The 24278-nt window shown below is 39.7% G+C and overlaps 1 protein-coding gene across 3 annotated transcripts in view; it reads right to left on the reverse strand.

Annotated features, from left to right (window-relative positions):
- Window positions 1-24278, reverse strand: part of MAP3K20 (mitogen-activated protein kinase kinase kinase 20) — a 172273-nt gene that overhangs the window by 49024 nt on the left and 98971 nt on the right. For all 3 annotated transcript variants that reach the window (XM_082657753.1, XM_082657752.1, XM_082657751.1), the window contains 4 exons: window positions 22327-22413; window positions 16782-16856; window positions 9931-10037; window positions 1578-1713 (listed from right to left, as the gene is read on the reverse strand). In XM_082657753.1, coding sequence (XP_082513879.1) covers window positions 1578-1713; window positions 9931-10037; window positions 16782-16856; window positions 22327-22413 — 405 coding nt within the window. The remainder of the gene's footprint in view (window positions 1-1577; window positions 1714-9930; window positions 10038-16781; window positions 16857-22326; window positions 22414-24278) is intronic.

Raw genomic sequence — 24278 nt, forward strand, 5'->3', positions numbered from 1 at the left:
TGCCTCTCATCAGCTCTGGGAGAAGCAGTGTTCCCTTGAAGATCCTTAAGGTAATGCTTTCTGAGTCTGCCTGTTGGTACCAATTCAACCAGAACAGGAAACTTTCCTTAACTTCTTTTTTGAGAGCCAAGTTAAAATCCACTGAACTTATAAGTACTGTGGTACTTATAAGATGTGGTACCCATGACAGTCTTATGCATAGCAATTCAGTTCTTACTTTGGGATTCCCTGGATAACCAAAGTCATTTTTGAAACAGTTAAATCTGATGATAAACATTTAACTTCACTGTATTTTCCTTTTTTGGAAATCAGGTTATTTCTCCACATAAATTGGAAAAGGAGGCAAACTATTTTATTCTTTAGACACTGGAAAGTACTTTGCAGTTGGGCATTGGCTGCTAAATGGAGATTAAGACTTTTAAAAATAGGAAAGTTTTTTTTTTTTTTGCGTACGCGGGCCTCTCACTGTTGTGGCCTCTCCCTTTGCAGAGCACAGGCTCCGGACGCGCAGGCTCAGCGGCCATGGCTCACGGGCCCAGCCGCTCCGCGGCATGTGGGATCCTCCCGGACCGGGGCACGAACCCGTGTCCTCTGCATCGGCAGGCGGACTCTCAACCACTGCGCCACCAGGGAAGCCCAAGAAAGTTTTTTGAAGATCACAAAGTGAAGGGTATTTAAGAATTTTTTTGGTATAATTGCCATAGCAACTATCAAAAATGAATTTAAAGTACATAACAACTGTACTTTTAGTCTTATTATTACTTGTGATCTTAAAGTGGACATATATTGCCCATTAAAAACCCTGGAAAAGCCAATGATAAATTTATACTTAATTCCTAAAATAATAAATTATTTAAAATAGGGAAGAATGCTGAAATTTGACTAGATTTTAATATATCATGTTAACATATAAGCTCATGGTAAGTATATAAATAGCAAAATCCTTACAAAGCATTTTTATCTTAGTCCAAATACAGGACTTGGAAAAAAAAAAACAGTATATTTTTTGGTGGAGTAAATACTGGAAGCTTGTCCTGAGAGAAGTCTTTTTCCAATCTTTTGCTGCCCATGATTGTGACCCTAAATTGAGCAAGGAATATTAATTCTCGTCATTTATAGATCATTAAGTTAGCTCTCTTTTAGAAGGAAAACTCGGTGAAGTTCTGACACATCAACGACTTTCTCAGACAGCTAGCTGCCTTGGTATAACATTTATTAATTACCGGCGGACTCTATAAAGAGTTAATCAGCCTTGAGGCACAGGCTCTGGGGATCTAGCAGATGGTGTGAAAATACACTGAATTTTATTTTTGTAATTCTAATACACAAACACACTGACAGAATAACAGTTCTCGGAGAAAGAGCCAGAAATAGGCTAAGCTTTCCTTCTAAATTTCTGGCATTTTGTTAATTGAAAAGAGATAGGAGCGCTACGGGAGTGTAAATGTGGATCCTTTAACGTAGAGGCACGAGGCAGGAAGTGAGGAGGCAGCAGGGGAGGGGGGAGGGGTGCCATGCTGCCATGCTCAGCCAGCCTCCTAAGTACGGGATCCGTGAACCCTGCAGGGAACACTCACCGGGGTGTTGGACTGTTCCGTCAGCTTTTGCTCCCACATCTTTAGCCGTCTTTCTCGTTCTTTGAGCTCCTGCTCTTTAAAGCTGAGGTCACGTTCTAGTTTCTTCAGCCTCTCAAGAGTTGCTTCAATTTCACACCTGCACAGGGATATAACTGGTTTAAGTCGCAACTTTGCTGAAGAGGTGTTACACGCTGAGGGGTCCATCACAATGCTTAATCAAAGGAAAAGGCTAAACCTGTGCTTTGAAACCAAACAGTAAATGAGCAGAGAATAGGAAATCTTTCATATCCTTCAAAATCAACAGGTAGTTTCTAGCTTGGAAACATCAGCTCAGAATACTTTCTCAAAGCAGTGAAGAACCACTGGGTGGGGCCTGAGCTATGGAGCTGGTGTCTTGGTTTAGCCATTTAATAAATGCTTATGGTCAGGAGTTCCCTGGCAGTCCAGTGGTTAAGACTTGGGCTTTTGGGACTTCCCTGGTGGCGCAGTGGTTAATAATCCACCTGCCGGGCTTCCCTGGTGGCGTAGTGGTTGAGAATCTGCCTGCCAATGCAGGGGACACGGGTTCGTGCCCCGGTCCGGGAAGATCCCACATGCTGCGGAGCAACTAAGCCTGTGCGCCACAACTACTGAGCCTGCGCGTCTTGAGCTTGTGCTCCATGACAGAAGAGGCCGCAATAGTGAGAGGTCCACGCACCGCAATGAAGAGTGGCCCCCGCTCGCCGCAACTAGAGAAAGCCCTCGCACAGAAACGAAGAACCGACACAGCCAAAAATAAATAAATAAATAAATAAATAAAAGAATCCACCTGCCAATGCAGGGGACACGGGTTCGAGCCCTGGTCTGGGAAGATCCCACATGCCGTGGAGCAACTAAGCCTGTGAGCCACAACTACTGAGCCTGTGCTCTAGAGCCCATGAGCCACAACTAATGAAGCCCGCACGCCTTAGAGCCTGTGCTCCGCAACAAGAGAAGCCACTGCAACGAGAAGCCCACGCACGGCAACCAAGAGTAGCCCCCGCTCACCGCAACCAGAGAAAGCCCACGTGCAGCAACAAAGACCCAACGCAGCCACAAATATATAAGTAAGAATAAATTTATAAAAGAAAAAAGATTTGGGCTTTCCCTGCCGTGGACCCAGGTTTGATCCCTGGTCGGGGAACTAAGATCCCACAAGCCACACGGTGCAGCCAAAAAAAAAAAAATGCTTACGGTCATCTGGCTCTATTATATATTATCTCATCTTACTCTCATTACAGCCCCAAGAAACAGGTACTAATCTCACAAAGAGAGAGATGGGAAAATGACACTCCAGTTATATGATCACTGTCCTACCACTAGTAAGTTCACCTTAGCCTATTTGCTGAGTAGCTCAAGTAACTGACGGATTAACTGGACTCAGTCTCCTCAGTTGTACGGGGTGGTAGTTATCTTCTATCAGGGCTCCACAAGTTGCCTGATTCTAATAATTACATGGGCAAAACATACAACAAAACATAGATTCCTAGGACCCTTCCTCAGAGCTCAGGATTCAGTAGGGCTGGGTAGGGCTTAGGAATCTCCATTATCTGAAAGAAGAGCCAGGTCGTTTTTTGACAATCAGGCAAGTGTGGGAATCCTGGGCCAGATGAACTCTAAGGTTCCTTTTAACTCTAATCATTTTAAAAGCAAGTTAGTTCCCTCCTTAGTCTCTATGGGCTGACCAACCTCACCACCTGGAACAATATGGCCAGTTACAGAGACCTGTGCTTTATAGAAACTGAAATTGGTAAGACGGCTCAGGGCAGGTTTTTTTCTCCTTCAGGGCTGTCATCATGTTTAAGTCTAAATTTATGCTCTGAGAGTTGGAAGTTCTTCCCTTTCAGTTTCTGAAGAGCCTGTGAGAAAAGCAACGGTAATGAGAGACTGAGAGAAAGAAGGAGAGACCGAGAGAGAGGGAGGGAAGAAGAGAGAAAGGAGAGGAAGCAGAGCGAAGGGTGGAAGGAAGGGTTAGCGAAGGCGCAGAGGGAAGGACGCAGAACAAGGAAGGGACTGGAAAGAAAAGCCGGTTGGAGATTAGCTGCTGAGCCAACAGCTGCTCCCATGTGCCCCTGGGACACACCTAAACGTCCGATTGTGCGATCCTGGTTGGGACTTTGACTACAGAAGGTAGATGCCCCCAGATCTAAGTTGATGACTATATGTAGCCAAAGTCTGCCTTTTTATGTCCAGGGAAAATCAGAATAAGTGGACAGCTTATCCCAATGCCCTTGTAGATGAGAAGCAGATAAAGGAAAACAAAAAGGTTCTGGGTATTAATTGGCAAAACCCAACTCCGAGAACAGCTACTGAGGTGTTTCTGGACTTGGGCTCCACGTTTTACTTCCCTGGCTGTCTGCAAAGTACCTCAGAGCAAGGGAGGCAGGAAAGTAAGTGGAAAAGCCTCTGCTGTCAACCCCGTCCCTTTTATTGGTGTCATCTGAAAATGATAAAGCCAGGTAAGTCAAGTCACACTAGAGTCCCAAAGGAAAAGCAGTAAATCAGCCATCTTTCAAAATGATGACTGTATCATAAAATCCAAATTTTATCCCTGATATTTCAGACAAAGTATTATGCCCATTTATAAATAAGTGTTTTTATTTTTCAAATGGAGGATTAAGGGAAAAAACACAGTGTAGAAAACCTTAGGTTAAAACTTTTGTAACAAAAAGGAAAGAATGAGCCATCTTCAATCAATGAGAGGGTGAGAAAAGGAGGCAGCAGAGCTGGGCACACTCAGTGGGATACGGCAGGGCCCTGGGCTGCTGCCACGTGGTGCTTCCACCAAGCCCAGTCCCAACTCTTTTGCCAGGGAAACTGAGCTCACTGGTGTTCTTTTTGATCAGGGTAAATGGCCAACGCATGCAATTTCACTTGTCATTTAAGCCAAGGATTCATCTCAAGTTCCAGCTCTGGGAGCCCACTCTGATTTTAAGCCCTTCTGGAAAATACATCAACAGTTAAGTAAAGCTAAGTAAGCTGAAAGCTGTCGCAGAAAAACAAAAACTGACTGAGTAAATATGCTCCCCAACGAGGCTTTCCCAGACGCCCCGGGATATTGACAGCAGTGGTCCAGGTCCTACGCCACAAGAGATGTAACCCAAACCTGGATGGCAACACAAAGACAGTTGCTCCCCTGGCTGTTCCCTCTGTTTTTCTTGATGTACTGTTTCGCATCAAATGCATTGGCTGATGCCCTTATATAACCCTCCTGTTCTAAAAATATAGTTTAATATGTTTTAAGTTGATGAAAATTTTCCCTATGTCAAAAACAGGCAATGAACTACAATTATCTTCTTTTACTAGACAGAAACTTACTTTGAAATAAAAGATTAATTCATAAAAAGTTATATATATATTACATGAGAAATAGATAATATATATATTACATTTAATGTTATATATTAAATGATTTGTGCTAAAATCCAAATTGCAAAGATTAGTTTTTTAAATCTCTGTTTTTTTTTTTTTTTTTGCGGTACGCGAGCCTCTCACTGCTGTGGCCTCTTCCGTTGTGGAGCACAGGCTCCGGACGTGCAGACTCAACGGCCATGGCTCACGGGCTCAGCCGCTCCGCAGCATGTGGGATCTTCCCGGACCGGGGCACGAACCCGTGTCCCCTGCATCGGCAGGCGAACTCTCAACCACTGCGCCACCAGGGAAGCCCTCTGTGTTTTGTTTTTAAGAAGGCGTGCCAGAGTAAGAATATTTTGATCACCAAGGAAGAATGCAACCAGCAGAATGTCTTACCAAGAGACAGAGACCCTGAATGCACTATCACAGCGACATGAGGCTCACTCAGTGCAGGTGACCACGGGGCTGCAGACAATCACAAAGGGCAACGAGAATTGAAAACACGACCAAGAGGATGACACATTTTCTGTTCTTAATGCTCGTGGCCACTATTGCTAATAAGTCAATAGGAGGAGAAACAAGGCGAAGATGTGATGAACAAGGAAAGGTCTGACACTAGATTTCTTGCCTATCACCTATTAGGTAAAAGGAAAGGACATAGTTCATGTGGTTTTTAATAACCTAGTTTTAAAAAGAATTTTCAGAATAATCATTTAAGTTTCTAAGACTAGATGTTCCATCTGGTTTATGTGTAGAGGAAGCTCCACCAGCAAACAAGCGTTTGTCAGAAACACCAGAGCAGGACGGGAGTCCGACTTCACTGATACTTGTTAACTTCCTACACACACTTTGGACCCTAGACGCATGGTTTCAGACACCAGATAAAAGTCAGGGGAAAGAGAGGAGTGGTCTGAACGTGCTGTCCTTTGAAATATCCAGAGGACCTGACAAAACATTTCCTTCTTTTGGACACTTGGCACGTTGAGTGGGATAGTTGTTTTGCCCTAATCATCACTGAAAACCATCATGCCCTTGGGCTTCCCTGGTGGCGCAGTGGTTGAGAGTCCGCCTGCCGATGCAGGGGACACGGGTTCGTGCCCCGGTCCGGGAAGATCCCACATGCCGCGGAGCGGCTGGGCCCGTGAGCATGGCCGCTGAGCCTGCGCGTCCGGAGCCTGTGCTCCGCAACGGGAGAGGCCACAACAGTGAGAAGCCGGCGTACCGCAAAACAAAAACAAAAACAAAAAACCACCATGCCCCTGTGATGCTTCTCTTTGCTAAAAGGGAATCCAGTGGAGGGCATGACACTGGCCACAAATTCAGGGACAGCACCGCACAGCGTGTGTGCCACAGCAGGCCCGTGGGATCAGACCACCTGGGTGCCAGCGCTGGTTCTGTTTCACATGGTATAATCTTGAGCAGTTGTTCAACCTGTCCAGGTCTCGGTTCTTGCACCTGTGATGTACACACTAGGGTTGCTATGTGGATTAAAAAAGATAATCCAAATAAACTACAAGCATCTGGTTAAGAATGTGATAAATGACAGCTGTGTTCGTTATTGTTACTCTAATTAATATGATTATTATTCCCCACGTTTTTAACCAATTACCAAGTTCAATTAAAACAGCTCTGCTGCCGCTCAAACTGTGGTTTAGTGCTTCAGGTAAAGATATATATTCTTTCTCCAGCTCTCAGGATTAACGAATTCCTGAAAGACAGCCAATGAGGAAGCCCCCTAGGCAACTGTTTGCCTTTTACTAAAATACATTAATGTATTACCAATTTTATTTCTCTCATCTTTTTAGCTTGAAGAATTAAAAAAAATAAATTTGTTATTCAACTAATCCAGGTTTATTATACAAAATAAAGATATACACATAGAAAACACTTTCCCATAATCTCATTACCCAATGATATGTAACATTGACCTTTTTATACTTTTCTCTATGTGCACATACATGTACACATAAATATGTGTTTATTTTAGAATAAATGGAATCATTCTGAACGTACTGGACCGTAGCATCCATTTTTGAATCGTTTATCAGATCTGTAATATCATGAAAGCCTCCATACTATTTTGTGTGTGGGGATATCATAATTTTCTAAATCATAAAAACCACAAAAAAACCAAATCAATCTTTTATTTTACTTTAAGCTCATTTCCAGTTTTATCATTCTAAAGGATGTGATAAACAAATATCCATACATTCTTGCACAACCTTCCCGTTTATTTTCTTAGGAAAGAAATGGCAGTGGGAGAGGTGTCTGATCTTTATAGCCAAACTGTCCTCCGAAAGGTAGTATTTTCCCACCAGCGAAGTATGAGGAAGTTTATAACACTGGATATTTTCATGATACAAATTTTTGCCAATCTGATGAATAAATTATGTTCCCTTTGATTTGATTGCTAAATGAGGTTGAATACTTTTCACATGTTTATTGGTCATTTGACTTCTTTTTTTGTGAAATGCCATTTCAGGCCCTTTAATATGATATTTTAATTAAAATGTTATTTTAAAGACAGAAGTGGTGGTTTTAGAGTGTGATCTGGGGACTCATGAGAGCTTTTCAAAGGTTAAATTGGTTTTCAGTATAACATTAAGACATGATTTACCTTTTCTACTCTCATTCTCTCATAAGTGCACAGACTTTTCCACAGGTTTCATGACATGGGATAGTACCATAGGCTGAATGCAGAAGCAGGATTTATTACTGTCTTTTGAATGAATCAATAACTACGTATTTAAATGTTTTTCTCAGTTCTAATTTTGAATGTGGTAAATACTGACAGATGTAACTCATTTAAACAAAAGCCCTTTGGAGTCCTCAATAATTTTTCAGAGTGTAATGGAGTCCTGAGACTAGAAACTTCTAGAACAGATGATCTATCATACAGGAGAAAAGCTGTAACACTATGGCATTTGTCTTATAAATTTATTGATGGTGGGTATTGCTTTCGGTCTTATGGAGGTTTTACATTTTTATATAGAAAACTTACCAACTTTCCCCCTATTTTCTGATTTTGTTGACATACTTCAAAGACTCCCTATCTCATGGGTATTAATAGTAGTATTAAAATCCTACTAATCCTTTGGCCAACAGATCAAACAGCAGTTCCTCAGAGAATCCCTTTATTAAACCCTCAGACTAGATTAGATTTCATGGTTATATACACTCAGACGTCCAGTAATGTTCTGTCATAATACTTATCAAAATGGTAATGAAAGTTATTCGTATATTTGTGTTTAGTAATCCAGTACTGACACTCCATGTGCACTGGGGCTGTTCTGCTCATCACCACAGCCCAATACTAAAGGACACCTTTCCCCAGCAGAGGTTTAATGAATATCTGAATGAATGAGTGTAAGAAGCACATTTGTCAAAGCAAACAAATTAACTTACATATTTCTATTCTTTTGTGTAATATTGTGATGTCTTTTAATATTATTACCACCGTGGTATTTCCTTCTCCAAATATCTGTTGAGCAACTGCGGTCGGTATTCAAGATATGTTCTAGAGGCTCCAGTTACAGCAAGGAACAAAAGAGATGATCCGACTCTCTTACATTTTAGCCAGCGAGACACACATTATTAAACAACAGATTGCAGAACTACTTATTAATTTCAACTGCAGTAGAAGCTATGAAGGAGATGCTCTCAGGGCACATAAAGTGGAACCTCAGCTGGTCTGGGGTCAGGAAACACCTCCTTAAAGGAGTTTTTTTCAGCTACTATCTGAAGCAGTAGTAGTAGGAGCTAAGTTGGGTTTGGGCATCAGGGCTGGTGTGTCGCTGAAATGGGATGAATTTTATACAGAAGATACTGCATTTGCAAGGTATGAGGGAGAAATATGCATGTGTTGAGGGACCAACGTCAAAAATTAAGGGGTAGAATGATGCTCTTAAGATGAGGTGGCTGAGGCAAGAGCACAGAGGGTGTCATGAATCTTAAGTATTTTGGCCTTTGTCCTAGAGTAATGGGAGCCCCTTATACTGATTTAAAATGGGAGTGATCTGATTAGATTTGTGCTGATCTCTTACTGTAGGAAACAAATATTACTTACATGTTTTGTTTTGTTAATTATTTCAGCCCAGAACAAAGTCCCTCATACACACCTAGACTCCAGCAAACAGTATTACTTTTGTATCACTAAGTAAAAATTCATTTTAACTCACTGGTCCTAGAGATTCCCAAAGAATAAAAAATAAAGAAGGTTATTGTAAAACACCAAACAGAAAGCCCAAAGAAATGTGTCATCACAGGAGTAAACGATTGTCGTTTTTTAAGTGCCTGCAGTATTCATTTGGTATCGGCAGGTGGCGCCAGGCGTCACGTTACTGCCATAGCTAACAGGAGCAGAGATGAGTTACTTAAATCTCTGCTGAGTCAGGGAGGAATTATGTCAGCTTCCAAACATGCTATTTATATTCGTGCACCATGTGACCCGGCTCCAATGTCTCATCTCGGGCTTACTTCTTCCACTCACACAATACAATTCTCTCATTACTAAGTTTGTTTACACCTGAAAACATTTAATAGGATTTATAACATCAAAAACTTCCTTTTAAAAGTGTTTTTACAGCCTCCTTAACTCTTCCATCAACAGATACAGTGCTCTGCATATTTCCAAGCAGACAGTATTTTTATTTCTCACTGGACAGAGGACAAAGTTTCCTAACACAGAGTGTATACAGAGGAATGTCAGGTAACCGTCTTTTATCTCAGAAGATACGGTTTTAATATGCTTTCTAAATACTTAGACATATGATAAAGCCACAAGCTTAGAGGAACACTCTTTGCTTACATATGAGAGGGAGGGCTTATTCGATCTCCAAAATTTTCTAACACAAAAACACACAAAAAAGCCCCAATTTCTAAGGAATCAGGACTGTCATCAAGTTTCCAGGTTCTGTTCCTGGCTGAAGCTACTCATTATCCCTTAAAGTCAGATGATGTGACTCGGATGCGAGGCACCTACCTCCACTCTGCCTTATTGTGCAGGAATGAGTTACACTGGTCAGGAAGGTTCGTGTCGTGCGACATGGACTCCAGGATTGAAATGATTTGCTTGAAAGACGGCCGTTTCTGAAGGAGAAAAAATAATCACTTGTTGGGATGCAAGAAAGTAGATCTTTAAGAGAAAATCCACAGGTATAGTAATAAGGTCAAGTCACCTTATTACTATATAAAACAAAATAAAATATGATGTAATGTCCCGATTTAGTTATTTTACAACTGTCAGACTGCTCAGGTTTAGGGAACCATAATTCTTATTTTCAACCAGTTATTCATAATAGACTCAGATGTCATTTTTCTATTGTGTGGCCTAAGGTTGGAATGATTATAGTATTTTTCCAGGTAAGGAAAGTACTAACTAATTCTCTCTTTTGGGTATGATTAAGGACTCCTAAAAGGAAAAAGTTAAGTCTTTTAAAAATCTATGTGATAGGACTTCCCTGGTGGCGCAGTGGTTAAGAATCCTCCTGCCAGTGCAGGGGATACGGGTTCGAGCCCCGGTCCGGGAAGATCCCACATGCCGCGGAGCAACTAAGCCTGTGCGCCACAACTACTGAGCCTGTGCTCTAGAGCCCGCAAGCCACAACTACTGAGCCTGCGTGCCACAACTACTGAAGCCCGCACGCCTAGAGCCTGTGCTCTGCAACAAGAGAAGCCACCACAATGAGAAGCTCGTGCATTGCAATGAAGAGTAGCCCTCACTCACCGCAACTAGAGAAAGCCCACGTACAGCAACGAAGACCCAATGCAGCCAAGAAAAGAAAGCTATGTGATAGGAGCTTCCCTGGTGGTGCAGTGGTTAAGAATCCACCTGCCAATGCAGGAGACACGGGTTCGAAACCTGGTCCGGGGAGATCCCACATGTCACGGAGCAACTAAGCCCGTGTGCCACAACTACTGAGCCTGCGCTCTACAGCCCATGAGCCACAACTACTGAAGCCCACATGCTCAGAGCCCGTGCTCTGCAACAAGAGAAGCCACCACAATGAGAAGCCTGCACACCGCAAGTAGCCTCCCACTCACTTCAACTAGAGAAAACCCACGTGCAGAAACGAAGACCCAACATAGCCAAAAATAAACAAATAAATAAATTTATTTTAAAAAATCTTTGTGATAAAGCAAGTATAGTAAAAGTTAACAGTAGAGTCTGGGCGATGGGTATACCAGTGTTTACTGTAAAATTCTTTCAACTTTTCCATATGTTTGAAAATTTTTATAATAAAATGTTGGGGGAAATCTACTTATTAATCTAGCAGAACTTATAAAATTTCCTAAACCAGTTGCTCAGAGAAAAATTCCCCAATTTTAAAGCCATCATAACTTCACTGTTCTCAATGTTTATTCCACATTAAAACTAGTTTTGATGCTGGGGAACTCTGAGGTACTGTTTACTAGAAATTGAAAAAGGAGTGGTTAGATGTATTTCTTTAGCTAGCAAAAACTACCCTAGTCTCTCTCTTTAGACTCTAGCCAAGATTGAGACAAAAGGTTTAAACAAAAATGGAGAAAGATAATAAAAGGATGATGTACATTCTCTCTTCATCACACCTCATAATTATACCATTTCTGAACAAATTACCGTTGCAGCAATTAAAACATGCATTTTAATTTAGGAGCACAAAAACAAGAAGGAAGAATGTTGAGGTGGCTTGCTCGCAGGACTTGAGTGCTTCCTACATTAAGAAAAGCAATTTTTCTTAGGAATATAAAACTGGGATATTTATTCTGAGTTCTCCCATTATTGTTCTCTTTCAAGGGTGTGTGTGTGTGTATGTGTGTGTGTGTGTGTTTTAAAAGAGGGCGTAAGTAGCTAGATGTCACTGATTGTACATTAAGCCTTGAAATAAGCAAAGAGAAAAGTGCCTTAAGTAGGAAATTTGAAAAAATTCTGTTTGTCTTCTTTGAATTTGTTCCCATTTTAATTTCTCCCACCATGAGTCAAGGTTGCAAAAGGAAAAATGTTTTAATTGTTTGTACAGGAACTAATTATATAATAAATATAGGATTTCATTTTTCATGGAAAAGCAGCAGGAGGAGCTGACAAATTTTCAAAGAATAATATTGTTCCCTACACTTAATCATTCTTTTTTTTTTTTTTTTTTGCGGTACGCGGGCATCTCACTGTTGTGGCCTCTCGCGTTGCGGAGCACAGGCTCTGGACGCGCAGGCTCAGCAGCTATGGCTCACGGGCCTAGCCACTCCGCGGCATGTGGGATCCTCCCGGACCAGGGCACAAACCCGTGTCCCCTGCATCGGCAGGCGGACTCTCAACCACTGCGCCACCAGGGAAGCCCCACTTAATCATTCTTGAGATAAGGTAAAACTTTTTGTAATTGGATGGCAAGTATCCCTGAAAAAATCTTAATTTTATAGTTAGAATATGCTCTCAGATGGAAATTATCAAAGTGAACATTTAGAAGGTAGCAACAATGTAGAATTTTGTGTTAATATTTAATGAGTATTCTGGTTACAGAATACGGCATTTGGTCTAGGATCTTCCTCCGAAGCGGTTTAGGTTCCTTTTATGTATTATGTAGGCTTTGCTTACTTAAAAAGGCATAACCAGAACAATTTATTAAGCATCTGTATACATTATTTGTTATTTTTGTTTTATAGATAAGGAAGATCAGTCTCAGAAAAGTATGAATTGCCCAGTATCACACAGGAAGCAAGTTACACAACCAGGGTCTATGCTCTTAAACACTTCAAAATGCTTTATCACATGACGGTAAGACATTACTTCCTATCAAACTCAGGGCTTTAACTATTATTTTTTTCTCCTTTAGAAATATCATTTTAGAACTTGAACCAATACCCACCTTTACTTCCTTCTTTTCTTCAAAAAATTTTTTTTGAACACCTGGTGGAAGCCACTGGAATGATCTAACATTTATTTACCTAATAGCAGCTTTCTCTTGTATACATTTCTAACTCCTCATTGCAAAAGAATATATTTCTATAGGTGAGCTGAATATTTTAATCTATGTGTTAATACTCTAGAGTCTAAGGACTGAAAAAAAAAGAAATAAAATATATTTTAACCAACTATTGTTCTATCTATGGGCATAGGACTGGCACCCACTCCTGGTTGAATTGCTATATACTTCTAGCCAGAGAACTAAAATGTGCCTCTCAGGAAATAAACCTTGCTCTGGCCACTTGAGTCAACAAAAAATTGTACATCTACTTACTAAATTTACGGAAGATGCTATAGGGAAACAAAGAAAAGCTAGCTCTATTCCCTCATGGAGCCTGTAATCCATTTAGGAAGAAAAGGTATTTTTAAAAATGCAACAGCACAAGATGAGGCAGTAGCTCAGACTATGGTTTTGGAAAAGAAGTAGTTAGTATGGACAGGGGTAAACAGAATAACCAGGGAAGGCTTGATGATGAAGTAATCTGGGGAGAAAAGAAAAGAAGGAAAAGAACATGTTCAGGGAATAAAGGTGTGTAAGGTGTGTCTAGAGGAGAGAGCAATGAGAGAGTCAGAAATGTGAGTTGGATGCATAATCAAATCAAATATAGAGGGCATATATTATTTGTATCAGAATAAAATGCCATGAATTTAGGAAATAAAAATTGATCTCAAACATTCTTCATACTTCACGGGGCTAGAACACAAGATTCCTCTGACCCTAAAAAAGGGTCAGCTTACTACGTGTTCAATAGAGACATGCCAACTTCATGGCGTCAACTCTGGACCTAATGTCCTTGTTGTGTAGGTGTTTACACTATCATTTAATTAATACACCATAAATGTATATTCTTAGAATTTTAATTAACATAGTACAGAGTTTCTGATTAAGAAACTCAAAACCTGCTTTGCATACTGAAATATAATTAAAATTACAGAGATCTAGTTGCATTCATCTAATTCAGCACACATAACTTCAGGTGACATTTCTACTTGAGCATCAGAGAGAAAAATACTACAAAAATTACCAACTGGGCCACAACGGACATATAAGTGGTAGAGTATGAAAATGGTAGTATTTTAATAGTATAAAATAAATGTTCTACAGAAAGCTTGCAAATAGCCACTTATAGTTTCCACTGGATTAGTTGCAAAGTGCAGGCATTTCTCTTAATGCTTAAAAATCCCCATATTCTAAAAAATCACACACTAAAATAAGGCCTACACAGGGGCAGGACAGACCATTCAAAACCTATCAACTTTGTCATAAAAAAACTAATGAAACAATAATAAACCTAAATAAAAATACTAACAGTTTAAAAACTGTTAAATTCCTTAATAAAAAACAATACTAAGTAAATGTAGGACTCTTTAAAAAAGGGTGAGGGTAGTTTGATGAACGGGAGTGAAAGCAGATGGAGGCTGCTGGTTCACCAGGCCAAAGGTGAAACGCACAAGGCTGGGGAGAGCAACAAACTCTTCCAAGACAAAGCACCGCTCATCCCAGCCAACAGGGAGCACGTGGGGCAGAGGGGCCTCTCCGGTCCATGTCCCTTGCTGTGCTACTGGCCGCACTACTGTGCTTGGTGTTCAGCTGTTCTCGCTTGTGGTGTGGAACAGTGTGCTGAAAACCACTACTCATGATTCAACATGAATTCTGCCTGATACTAACACAATCCCCATACTCACCAAGTGTTACGAGTTACTCCCACTAGACAAAACGCACGTTTCCGTATTGGTGAATTCAATCAACCCAAGTTCGAACAGGCTATTGAACCCGAGGATGGTCGGGGGGTTCCTGACTCAACTATGCCGTTTGATACATGGGACTTGAGCATCCGTGGATTCCTCTGGGGTCCTGGAACCAACTATCCCCCCCACCCCCCACCCCATACCGAGGAACTGCTGTACATGTTATCATCATTCATTCTTCTTGGGGGTCATACAGGAACTGCATTTAAATTAAGGGAGAAATTCCATTCTTAAATCTTTATTTTTAGATCTCTATTTAAAAGGTCAGTTTGTAATACACCTATTTCCATGAAAAACCGGACAAATTTGAACTATAAAATTTTAGTTCCTTTCTTGAGAGTATCTCTTTTATTATTATTATTTTAATTAATTAATTATTTTTTGGCTGCGTTGGGTCTTTGTTGCTGCACGCGGGTTTTCGCTAGATGCAGTGAGCGGGGGCTATGCTTCGTTGCGGTGCGTGGGATTCTCATTGCGGCTTCTCTCATTGCAGAGCATGGGCTCTAGGCACACGGGTTTCAGTAGTTGTGGCACGTGGGCTCAGTAGTTGTGGCTCACAGGCTGTAGAGTGCAGCCTCAGTAGTTGTGGCGCAAGGGCTTAGTTGCTCCGCAGCATGTGGGATCTTCCTGGACCAGGGCTTGAACCTGTGTCCCCTGCATTTGCAGGCGGATTCTTAACCACTGCACCACCAGGGAAGCCCCCTATTATTATTATTTTTTAACTATTTATTTATTTATTTTTGGCTACACCGGGTCTTGGTCGCGGCACGAGGGATCTTCATTGCAGCACATAGGATCCTTAGTTGTGGCATGCGGACTCAGTTGCAGCACACATGCGGGATCTAGTTCCCCGACCAGGGATCAAACCCCGGCACCCTGCATTGGGCACGCAGTGTCTTACCCAAGGGACTACCGGGGAAGTTCCTTGAGTGTATCTCTCTTATTCCAATATTTAATCTGTGAGGATCTTTTTAATTTTTATCCTTTTATTATGGAAAATTCCAAACATATGAGAAAGTACAGAGAACAATATAATGACCCTCTATATACCTATCACTTCAAAAATTATCATGGATGACGGTATTTAATCTATACCATCATCCATTTCTCTTCACTTTTATTTTGAAGCAAATCCGAGACTCACCTATCATTTTACCTATAAACATTTCTGTATGTATGTAAGAGTCTTTTTTTTTTTTTTTTGCGGTACGCGGGCTTCTCACTGTTGTGGCCTCTCCCGTTGCGGAGCACAGGCTCCGGACGCGCAGGCTCAGCGGCCACGGCTCACGGGCCCAGCCGCTCCGCAGCACGTGGGATCTTCCCGGACCGGGGCACGAACCCATGTCCCCTGCATCGGCAGGTGGACTCTCAACCACTGCGCCACCAGGGAAGCCCTGTAAGAGTCTTTTAAACAGATCTTTGCGGGGAAAGGAAATGAGCCATTCATGCTCGAATGGGATAACCACATGAAAGCCTTAATTTTTGGAATTTCTCCAACTCTATTGTGATAGCTTAAAAAACATCACTGAAACTCCACAGGGAGTGTGTATCAAGATTCTCTAGAAGTGCTACCTTTGCCTGGTGTTTGGCTAGAAAGGCAATATGGTGTAGTGGTTAAGCACAGGGACTTATGTCAGCTGGTTTGGCTTCATCCTCCAGCTCCACCACTTACTAGCTGTGTGGTCTTGAGCTCACTAATTAACCTGTGTTCATGTGTAAAATGAGGATAATAACACTACCTAGTTCACAGAGATATTCTGAGGAATAAATGAGTTAACATACATAAAGTGCTTGGAACAGTTCCTGGCTTACAATAAGCACTGTGTGCTAGCATCTGTATAACATGAAGGTGCAACAGTTACTATTAAAGATTAAAAACAAGGTAACAAAATTCTTTTTTATTGACTCAAGAATGCCAGAGTGCTGTAAGAAAGACCCAGTAATGATTTCTAGGTATCAAGACAAGTAGATGTCAACAGAAAGCCTTCACAGTCAATCTGGGGCTCGGAAGAACAGCAACCCAGCTTTGCTTTGTAATGAATTTTATTACCCCAAGTTTTAAAAAGTCAAGGCCAAACAAACAAGTGAAATTTCAGAACAACAACAACAATATATATGTGTGTGTGTGTGCATGTGTGTGTGTGTACCTTGGCATCAGCTTCCCAACACTGATGTAACAGTTCAGCAAAACTCCTGGGGCAACTGCTTGGAATGGTTAATCTCTGTAACAGGGAAAGAAAAAATCAATCAAAACAAAACACAAGGATTTTCTCATTAAAGGAAGGAAATTCTAATTGAAAGGTATAAAAGAGTTAATTTAGTAGCATAAACAAGACATAAAATTTAAAACTTGCATTGATTAATATGTGACTGGCGAGAATTTACATTTAGGTTCATAGCATCTAATCTCTAAAGACACGTTACCGTTTTCCTCCAAAGAGGAACCACAATGGATGAAGAAATAGGGTTCAGCACAACAAGTGCAACAAAATATAGAATCAAGTCTAAAAGAAACCAGTACGAGAGGGGCAAGTTGGAATACTTAAATACTAACTTAAACACTAAATCTAAACCACACATCTATCACTGTAGTTTTATAGGCAACTATGAGATATGCAAACAGGCCAGGTAACTAGGAAAACAGTTCAGCTTTGGCAATAGGTGTACAACTTCTGAAAACATCTTGAGCACAGAGATAATTTTAAAGAAGTGTGCATTCTCTCAGCAGCAAATGAGACATTCTGAATGGATGACTCCTTATGGCTTAGTTTTGGTCAAATGCATAAACTGTAAGGACTCGATAGAACAAAGATTATAATGTGAGGATTAGTCTTGTTCTAACATTGTACAGCAGTGGTTCTCATAGGACATGTAATGCCCCCAGGGGCAGTATACAGATCTACAGAGACATTTTTGTTTGTTTGTTTTTTTGTCCCGTTGCGGAGCACAGGCTCCGGACGCGCAGGCTCAGCAGCCGTGGCTCACGGGCTTAGCTGCTCCGCGGCATGTGGGATCTTCCCGGACCGGGGCACGAACCCGTGTCCCCTGCATCGGCAGGCGGACTCTCAACCACTGCGCCACCAGGGAAGCCCTACAGAGACATTTTTGTTTTAAAGTCTGGAGGGTTGCACCTGGAGCAGGTCAAGAATGCTGGCCATCTTTCGATACATAGTAAAGCCCTAATTAAAAATTCTCCTGCATTCCACCAAACTTCAAATGCCCCGGGTGCATTCATGTGAGTAAAACAAGAAAACAATGAGGCTTATAATTTTCTGAGCCTTAGAATCTGATTTATAAATAGAGTATTTTTGAAGATATTTTAAAAATACACTGAACATTCTATGAATGCAACTACTAAATAAAATAAATCAAGGGCAGATTGATTTTTGCATTATTCATAACCTTACCAAGATTTGGGGAAAATTTTGCCTACAACAGTGTTGCTCATGGTACTGGAATCATTAATACAACCCATTTCTACTCTGCATTTGTAGCTGTTGAATTCTATTTATCCATAGGTGGAAGCGTCTAAAACTTCCATCATCACCTCTACTGTTTTTATGCCTGAGCATTTATCCATTGCAATACATATTTACTTCTTCCTTATATTACATTTAGAGCAACATGTTGGCTTAAGATACAATGTTGTACTACCTCTGAATTTCATTTCAGGGAAGAAGACGAAGCATTAACATAGTTGTTATAAAGAGAGCATTGGATGTGATAGAGCTGAGAACCTCTGTACTAAGAAGATTTATTTTACAGTATTTTTTGCCAAGAAGTTTTGCAAATAAAAAACTGAAAACAATTTAGTTGGATTTGGGGGAGGCTACGTATAAAACTAGAAAAACAGTTGCCTTGGCAAGAAAACAGACAATCTATATTTGGAATTAAAATAAAAATAAACCAAAATAAATAAAACTTTAAAGCAAAGTAAAAAAAAAAACAACTCTCCAACTTAGAGGCTACACTAAGCATTTTTCAACTTCTGGTCTTGTGATTTCATAGAATAGAGCAAGATGTAGTAAATGGTACTATTATTTTACTGTAATGCAAACTGGAAACCTTTTGTTGAAGGTCAAAAGGAAAATCATGCGTTTACTTAAAAAAAAAAGTAAGATGGTTGGGGATGGCAACTAGTAAAAACAGTGACTGCAATTATGTGACTGAATGTACTCCATGTGTAATGAAAAATAAGTTTTCATAAAAGGTAACATTTTCAACATAACTTTAGCACAACATTTTCCCAAGAACTGAAATGTGAACTGGCTGAATATGGATGTTGATCTTTTCTTACTGGCAAACTTTTTAGATACCACATGTAAGACATTATAAAAGGAGACATAATTATTTTAAATTATCTGAGATGGTCAAAGATCAGTTAAATCTAGACTCAGACACTTCATGTAACGGATTATTTTGGTACACTAAAAAGTATTTTAAAAGAGAATCTAAAATATTTAAGTCCTGATTACGTAACTGTGGGCATTCCTAACTCATTAAAACATCCTGAAATAACCAGATATTAGCACCAGGTTTGCAACACTACTTAAAACTTAAATATTTTAAAATAAAACAGTTTCAAATTTAAAATTAAAATATTTCCTAATCACTAAATTAGGCATGATATTTTTAAGAAGATCATATTCTTTTTTGCACCATTTTCAACATAAGATGCAATAATTATTTTTTAAGTCAAGTTCATTATCTTTTTTAAAAGTGTAGTCAAGAACAATGGATTAAGTTTTTGACGATTTCTGTTAACAAAGAATAGTAATTTTGCTACTTAGAATAAAACACATTTAAGCATTTATAAAGATAGGAATTATAATGCCAGAACACTCTGAATGACTACTAATTGAGTTTTATGGAAATTACAAAGGCAGATAGACACATCTGTAAGGTTTTTAAAATTTATTAGTAATACCCTCTTAATTTCATGCTTTCTATGAGTTCACTGTTTGCTTTGTAAAGTTTAACAGTGCTTTATGGATTCTAGTTTCAATAGGATTTAATAATAGGAAAAATGATTGTTTGAAGACCTTATTTCATTATTAAGGGTTTGGAATTAAAGGTCTTCAGATATAATTTTTAGAAAGTATCGATCTTCCTATAGATGCAAAAAGCAATCCTAAATGGTGAAACCAAATAAGGTCTAGAGTCTGGTTAACAGTAATGTATCAGTGTCAGTTTTCTGGTTTTCATACTATACCATGCCTATGTCTCACCAGTGGGGGAAGCAGGGTGAAGGGCACACAGAATTCTTTGTAATATTTTTGCAGCTTCCTATGAGTCTAGGATGACTAGCATTCTAGTGTGACTAGCTCACATTTAAAATGTCTCTCTGAAAGTTTAAACATGTCATCCTTTATTTCAATGAGGCCTCTTAAAAAAAACTATAGCTTTCTCTTTTCAACTCAATAGCGCAAGGTATTCCAGAGTAAAAATAACTAAAATAAAATAACTGGAAGTTGAAGGGATTTTTACAAATGGTATTTAAGTCAAAGTCTCAATTTTATTGTAAAATAAAATAAATCCTTGGGAATTATTTTAATGCTACCTCAACAGAATTTGTTTTGGTAATAAGTGCCTCCATTTATGAGGTAGAATGAAGACATTTTCTTGAATGATGACAATGGAAACTACATTTGAACTTAATTTCCATATTCTGCTAAATGAAATAAATATGCAGAATGAGAACAGACAAACAAATACCCTTGTAATACCCAATTTTCATTAGGTTCGTTAGAAAGTTGAGAAAAATTACTTCACCATGTGGGTTTCTTTCAAATGACTATTTCATTTAATAAATATAGTATGCGAGGCATTTGAAGAGTCTCCATCTGTTATTAGCTGATCATGAGATCACACCACGGACACTCTACTTTAGGGGATTCCTGGGGAGAAAGGGGGCGATGGCCTCCTCATGTAGCCTGCTGAGGAGATTCTGAAGGTAATTTATGGGGGACTCTCAACCCTCAAGTCAGCTACTCAAAGGCAGCTTCTAAATTCATTTTTCTCTTTGTTTTTAAAGTGCTTTAGATTCACACCTTTTCTGTCCTCCTTTAAATGAAATATTAAAAATATTAATTACTCTGTCTTATACATATTTGGAGGGTCCAGTCAGCTTTAAAAAAAAATTTCCTCCTAGTTTATCTTGAAACGATACAGAGGGAAAAAATGACATTGAGTGTTCTGCTCCAAAGTCAACAGAAGGTCAATAATCTTCTTCACTCTATTTGTCGACCCAGAACTACACGTCTAATCATCTCACTGGCAAAAGAAACTGAACAGAATCAAGTGGGTTCTCATACCATGAGATAATCAGTTACCCTGTGTGTGAGGTCTGATTTAATAGCACACCAGGAATAACCATCCCATTTAATTAAAACAGAACAGCCTCTGTGAAACAATGAGTAAGACACATTCTTGAATATAACATCTTTTTATTTTTCTTAAATTGGCAGCTCTCTCCCATCAAGTTCAGCTATCATGAACATTTCATCCATTCTCAATGGCTCAGAAGGACAAATTAATAAGGTAACCATGAATTATGTGATCTAAAATATGGAAACTTGGTTTCTCTCAGTCAATAGCAGCTTTTTGATTGATCTAGTTTGCTCCTGCACTCACATGGGGAGCGGATCAATCTAATTCTTTTAAAGCGTTAAAAAGGGAATATTGCTACATATTCACCGTTTTGCAAATTATTTTACCCTAAGCCTGCACCCTTCCCTTTTGTGAAGGGCACAGATAAGATGTGGAAATGAAGAAGTTTTGTGAAATAAAGTTGTTTTACAGCGTTGCAAAGACAACTGCGTGCTTCCATTACTTGATCTAACTTCTCATAATACCTTGATAATGGATGCTTCATCCTTATGCTGAGAATTTCCATGGCTGTGCGTTTCAGTCACAATTTTAAACCTTTCAAAATGTATTTGCTGTCTTTGATATGAATGTACCATGTTCTCTGATGTTGGCTCATGGGTCCAACTAACGGAAAGCCTCAATTTGTGGGAAGAAGAAAAGCGAGGCTGGGGACACAGCACAAACGGTGTTTACGCCACTGAAGTTCTTTTGAAATGGAAAGGCTCTGCATGAAGAAGGGAACAGTTATGCCACTGCCTCGCCAATTCCAGTGAGGAGCTCATCTTCAATGTAGTGTTCAACGTAGGTGGCAAAACTGTAATTTTTCCCTTTTTTGAAACTATTTTTTCTTCTTTTATTTTTGAAATTCTCATCTAAGCGACAGTTTCTTGTACTATAGTGACTCCTGCTGGGAGAGGTAAGTTGAAGTAGCTGAAGGTCTCTTACAGATATACCAACTCCCGGACAGTAAAAAAGATGTCCTAAACGCAGGAGATGGAGTTAAAACTGTTCCCCTACCTTGGACGCAATGGCTTCTTTCATCACTAAGAACAAACCCCTAGGTTTTACAATTGAGACTGAGAAACTAGTACAGTACTTGTACAATTTTTGATCTACAGCATCACGACGTGAAGCTGCAACAATTAGATGTAAAGGGTCCATTCATGAGGAATAACATCACTTTGACCCTTTGTGTTAGCTCCTACTGCTAATCTTTCCATAAGCGTGAACTTACTTTCAATTTGAAGAAGATGAAAAAGTCTTTTGCAAAACCCCAATACTGTTTTCTGATCTATGTACCTGAATGGAGAATCGCAGACTTACCTCGTTTTTTTCCACTACAAGCCAAGCTACTTGTAATCCTTCCAGACCTTTAAAGGGGGCCTCCCTTGTTAGCATCTCCCAGAGAACCTGGAACAAAAAGAAAATGGAATTTTTATTCTTGTACTTCATATTTTTGGTATATTACTGAAACTTTAACATTTAACTGTATCCAGTTACCAGGCACAACCAACTCCATCTGTAGAAACTTGGGCAAAATGTATATATCCATGCAGAGGACTTCTTCCATATATTTTATATATATATATATTTTTTAGCTGTTGTTGTTGCTGTTCTTTTTTTATATTAAAAACAAAAAATCTGGTTTAGGAATTAGAATATCTAGAGCCAGGCTTAAAAGTTTATGAAACTAGTGGGCCTCCGTGATTTAACTGTATCTTGTAAATTAACAGCATTCTCATGTATCACCACAAACTAGATTTTATATTTTGTTGGTCAAAACTCTTTTGCACCTTCAATCTCTGATAAACTGCTCTATAAGATAATAACTGGGAATTCAACCATATTTGCAAAGGTTCGATAATGGTCTCATAAAAAAAAAAAATCGAGGGCCAAATCCAAATCACTGGCTAAACCACTTCCTCCACAATGGTAGGTACTCGCCAAACTGTAACATTTAGATTTTGTGCTTTGGAGAAATCTCTCTCAAAATGAGTCAGTCTAAGGGATTCATGTTCCTCCACCTACCACATAATTTATTAAAATATATTCTAAAATGTAATAAGCGTCTTATATATATACATATATATAGGCTGTGTATGCGTGTGTGTTCATGCGTGTGCAAATTTATGTTTGTGTTATCTCTCTGCAATCCTTGAGATTAGCAGGATTAATAAATTTGTACTGAAGCACACTGATGCTGGAAATGCTGAAAACAGCCAATGATTTGGTATTCTCTTTAAACTCTGAGTAATGGAGATTTTTACATTCAGTTTCTTTCTCTATTTATACACATGAGTATTAAGATTTGAATCTATCAATACTTTTGTGAAGTGCAAAAACAATTATAATTTTTTCAACGATAATCGTAATAATAACAACCACTATCATTTATTGAGTGATTATGTTCCAGTTACTCTGTTAAACCCTTTTGGTATGTTATCATGATTAATCTCAATCCCATCAGAGAGGTATCATTCTCATTGTATAGATGAGGAAACTAAGGTTTAAGGAAGTTGAATAAACTTGCCCAAAGGCACTGAGTTACCAGGTAGCAGAGCTAGAATATGAATTTGCTGTCTCACCCCTGAAGGTCAAGGTCTTGACCACATGTAATTGTAGAGAGGGAAGAGCTACAGTATAAGAGAGAATGCAGCGGGCCCTACTTTCGGTATGGAGCCATGGCAGAAGCGAATTCAGCACCTCTGATTTACACTTCTGTTGTTCTAAAAACAAAAACCCATTTCTAAATAAGAATGTAGATTGAGGATATATACACTATTCAAGGGAATCCAATATGCACGATTTCCTCAGCCAGCGCTCTCGGTCTTACTGGAGCCATAACATGTTAAATGAATTCTGGCTAATACGAAGATAATTAGCAGCAAAATCAGGGAAACTGGCAGACGCTGCTCAAGCAGGAGGAAAAGAAATTCACTGAAACCTCTTCGGGCTTTTAATCAAGTGTGTCAGGTACTTCTTTAGAAGAGCTACTGAATAATTCTATTCGAGTCACAGAAGTGCTTAGGAAAAGGTAAGGGGCATCCCAGAAGGGGATGATTCCAGCAAACACTGAAAGTAAAGAAAGGGTGAGAACTAGAACAGGTGTGTGGTAACCTGACACAGGGCGGCACGGGGCTGGGGTGGGGGACAGAGGCAGCAAGAGGGCTGAGCAGGAAATGAAGCCCCTCAGTTTGTTGCAATTACCACCCTCCCGGTGGTGGGATTGGGGAGGGGAAGGCTTATGAAGGGCAAGTAAGTGAACGGATTTGGCA

This window comes from Grampus griseus, assembly GCF_964374135.1.
Source record: "Grampus griseus genome assembly, chromosome: 7".
NCBI lineage: Eukaryota > Metazoa > Chordata > Mammalia > Artiodactyla > Delphinidae > Grampus > Grampus griseus.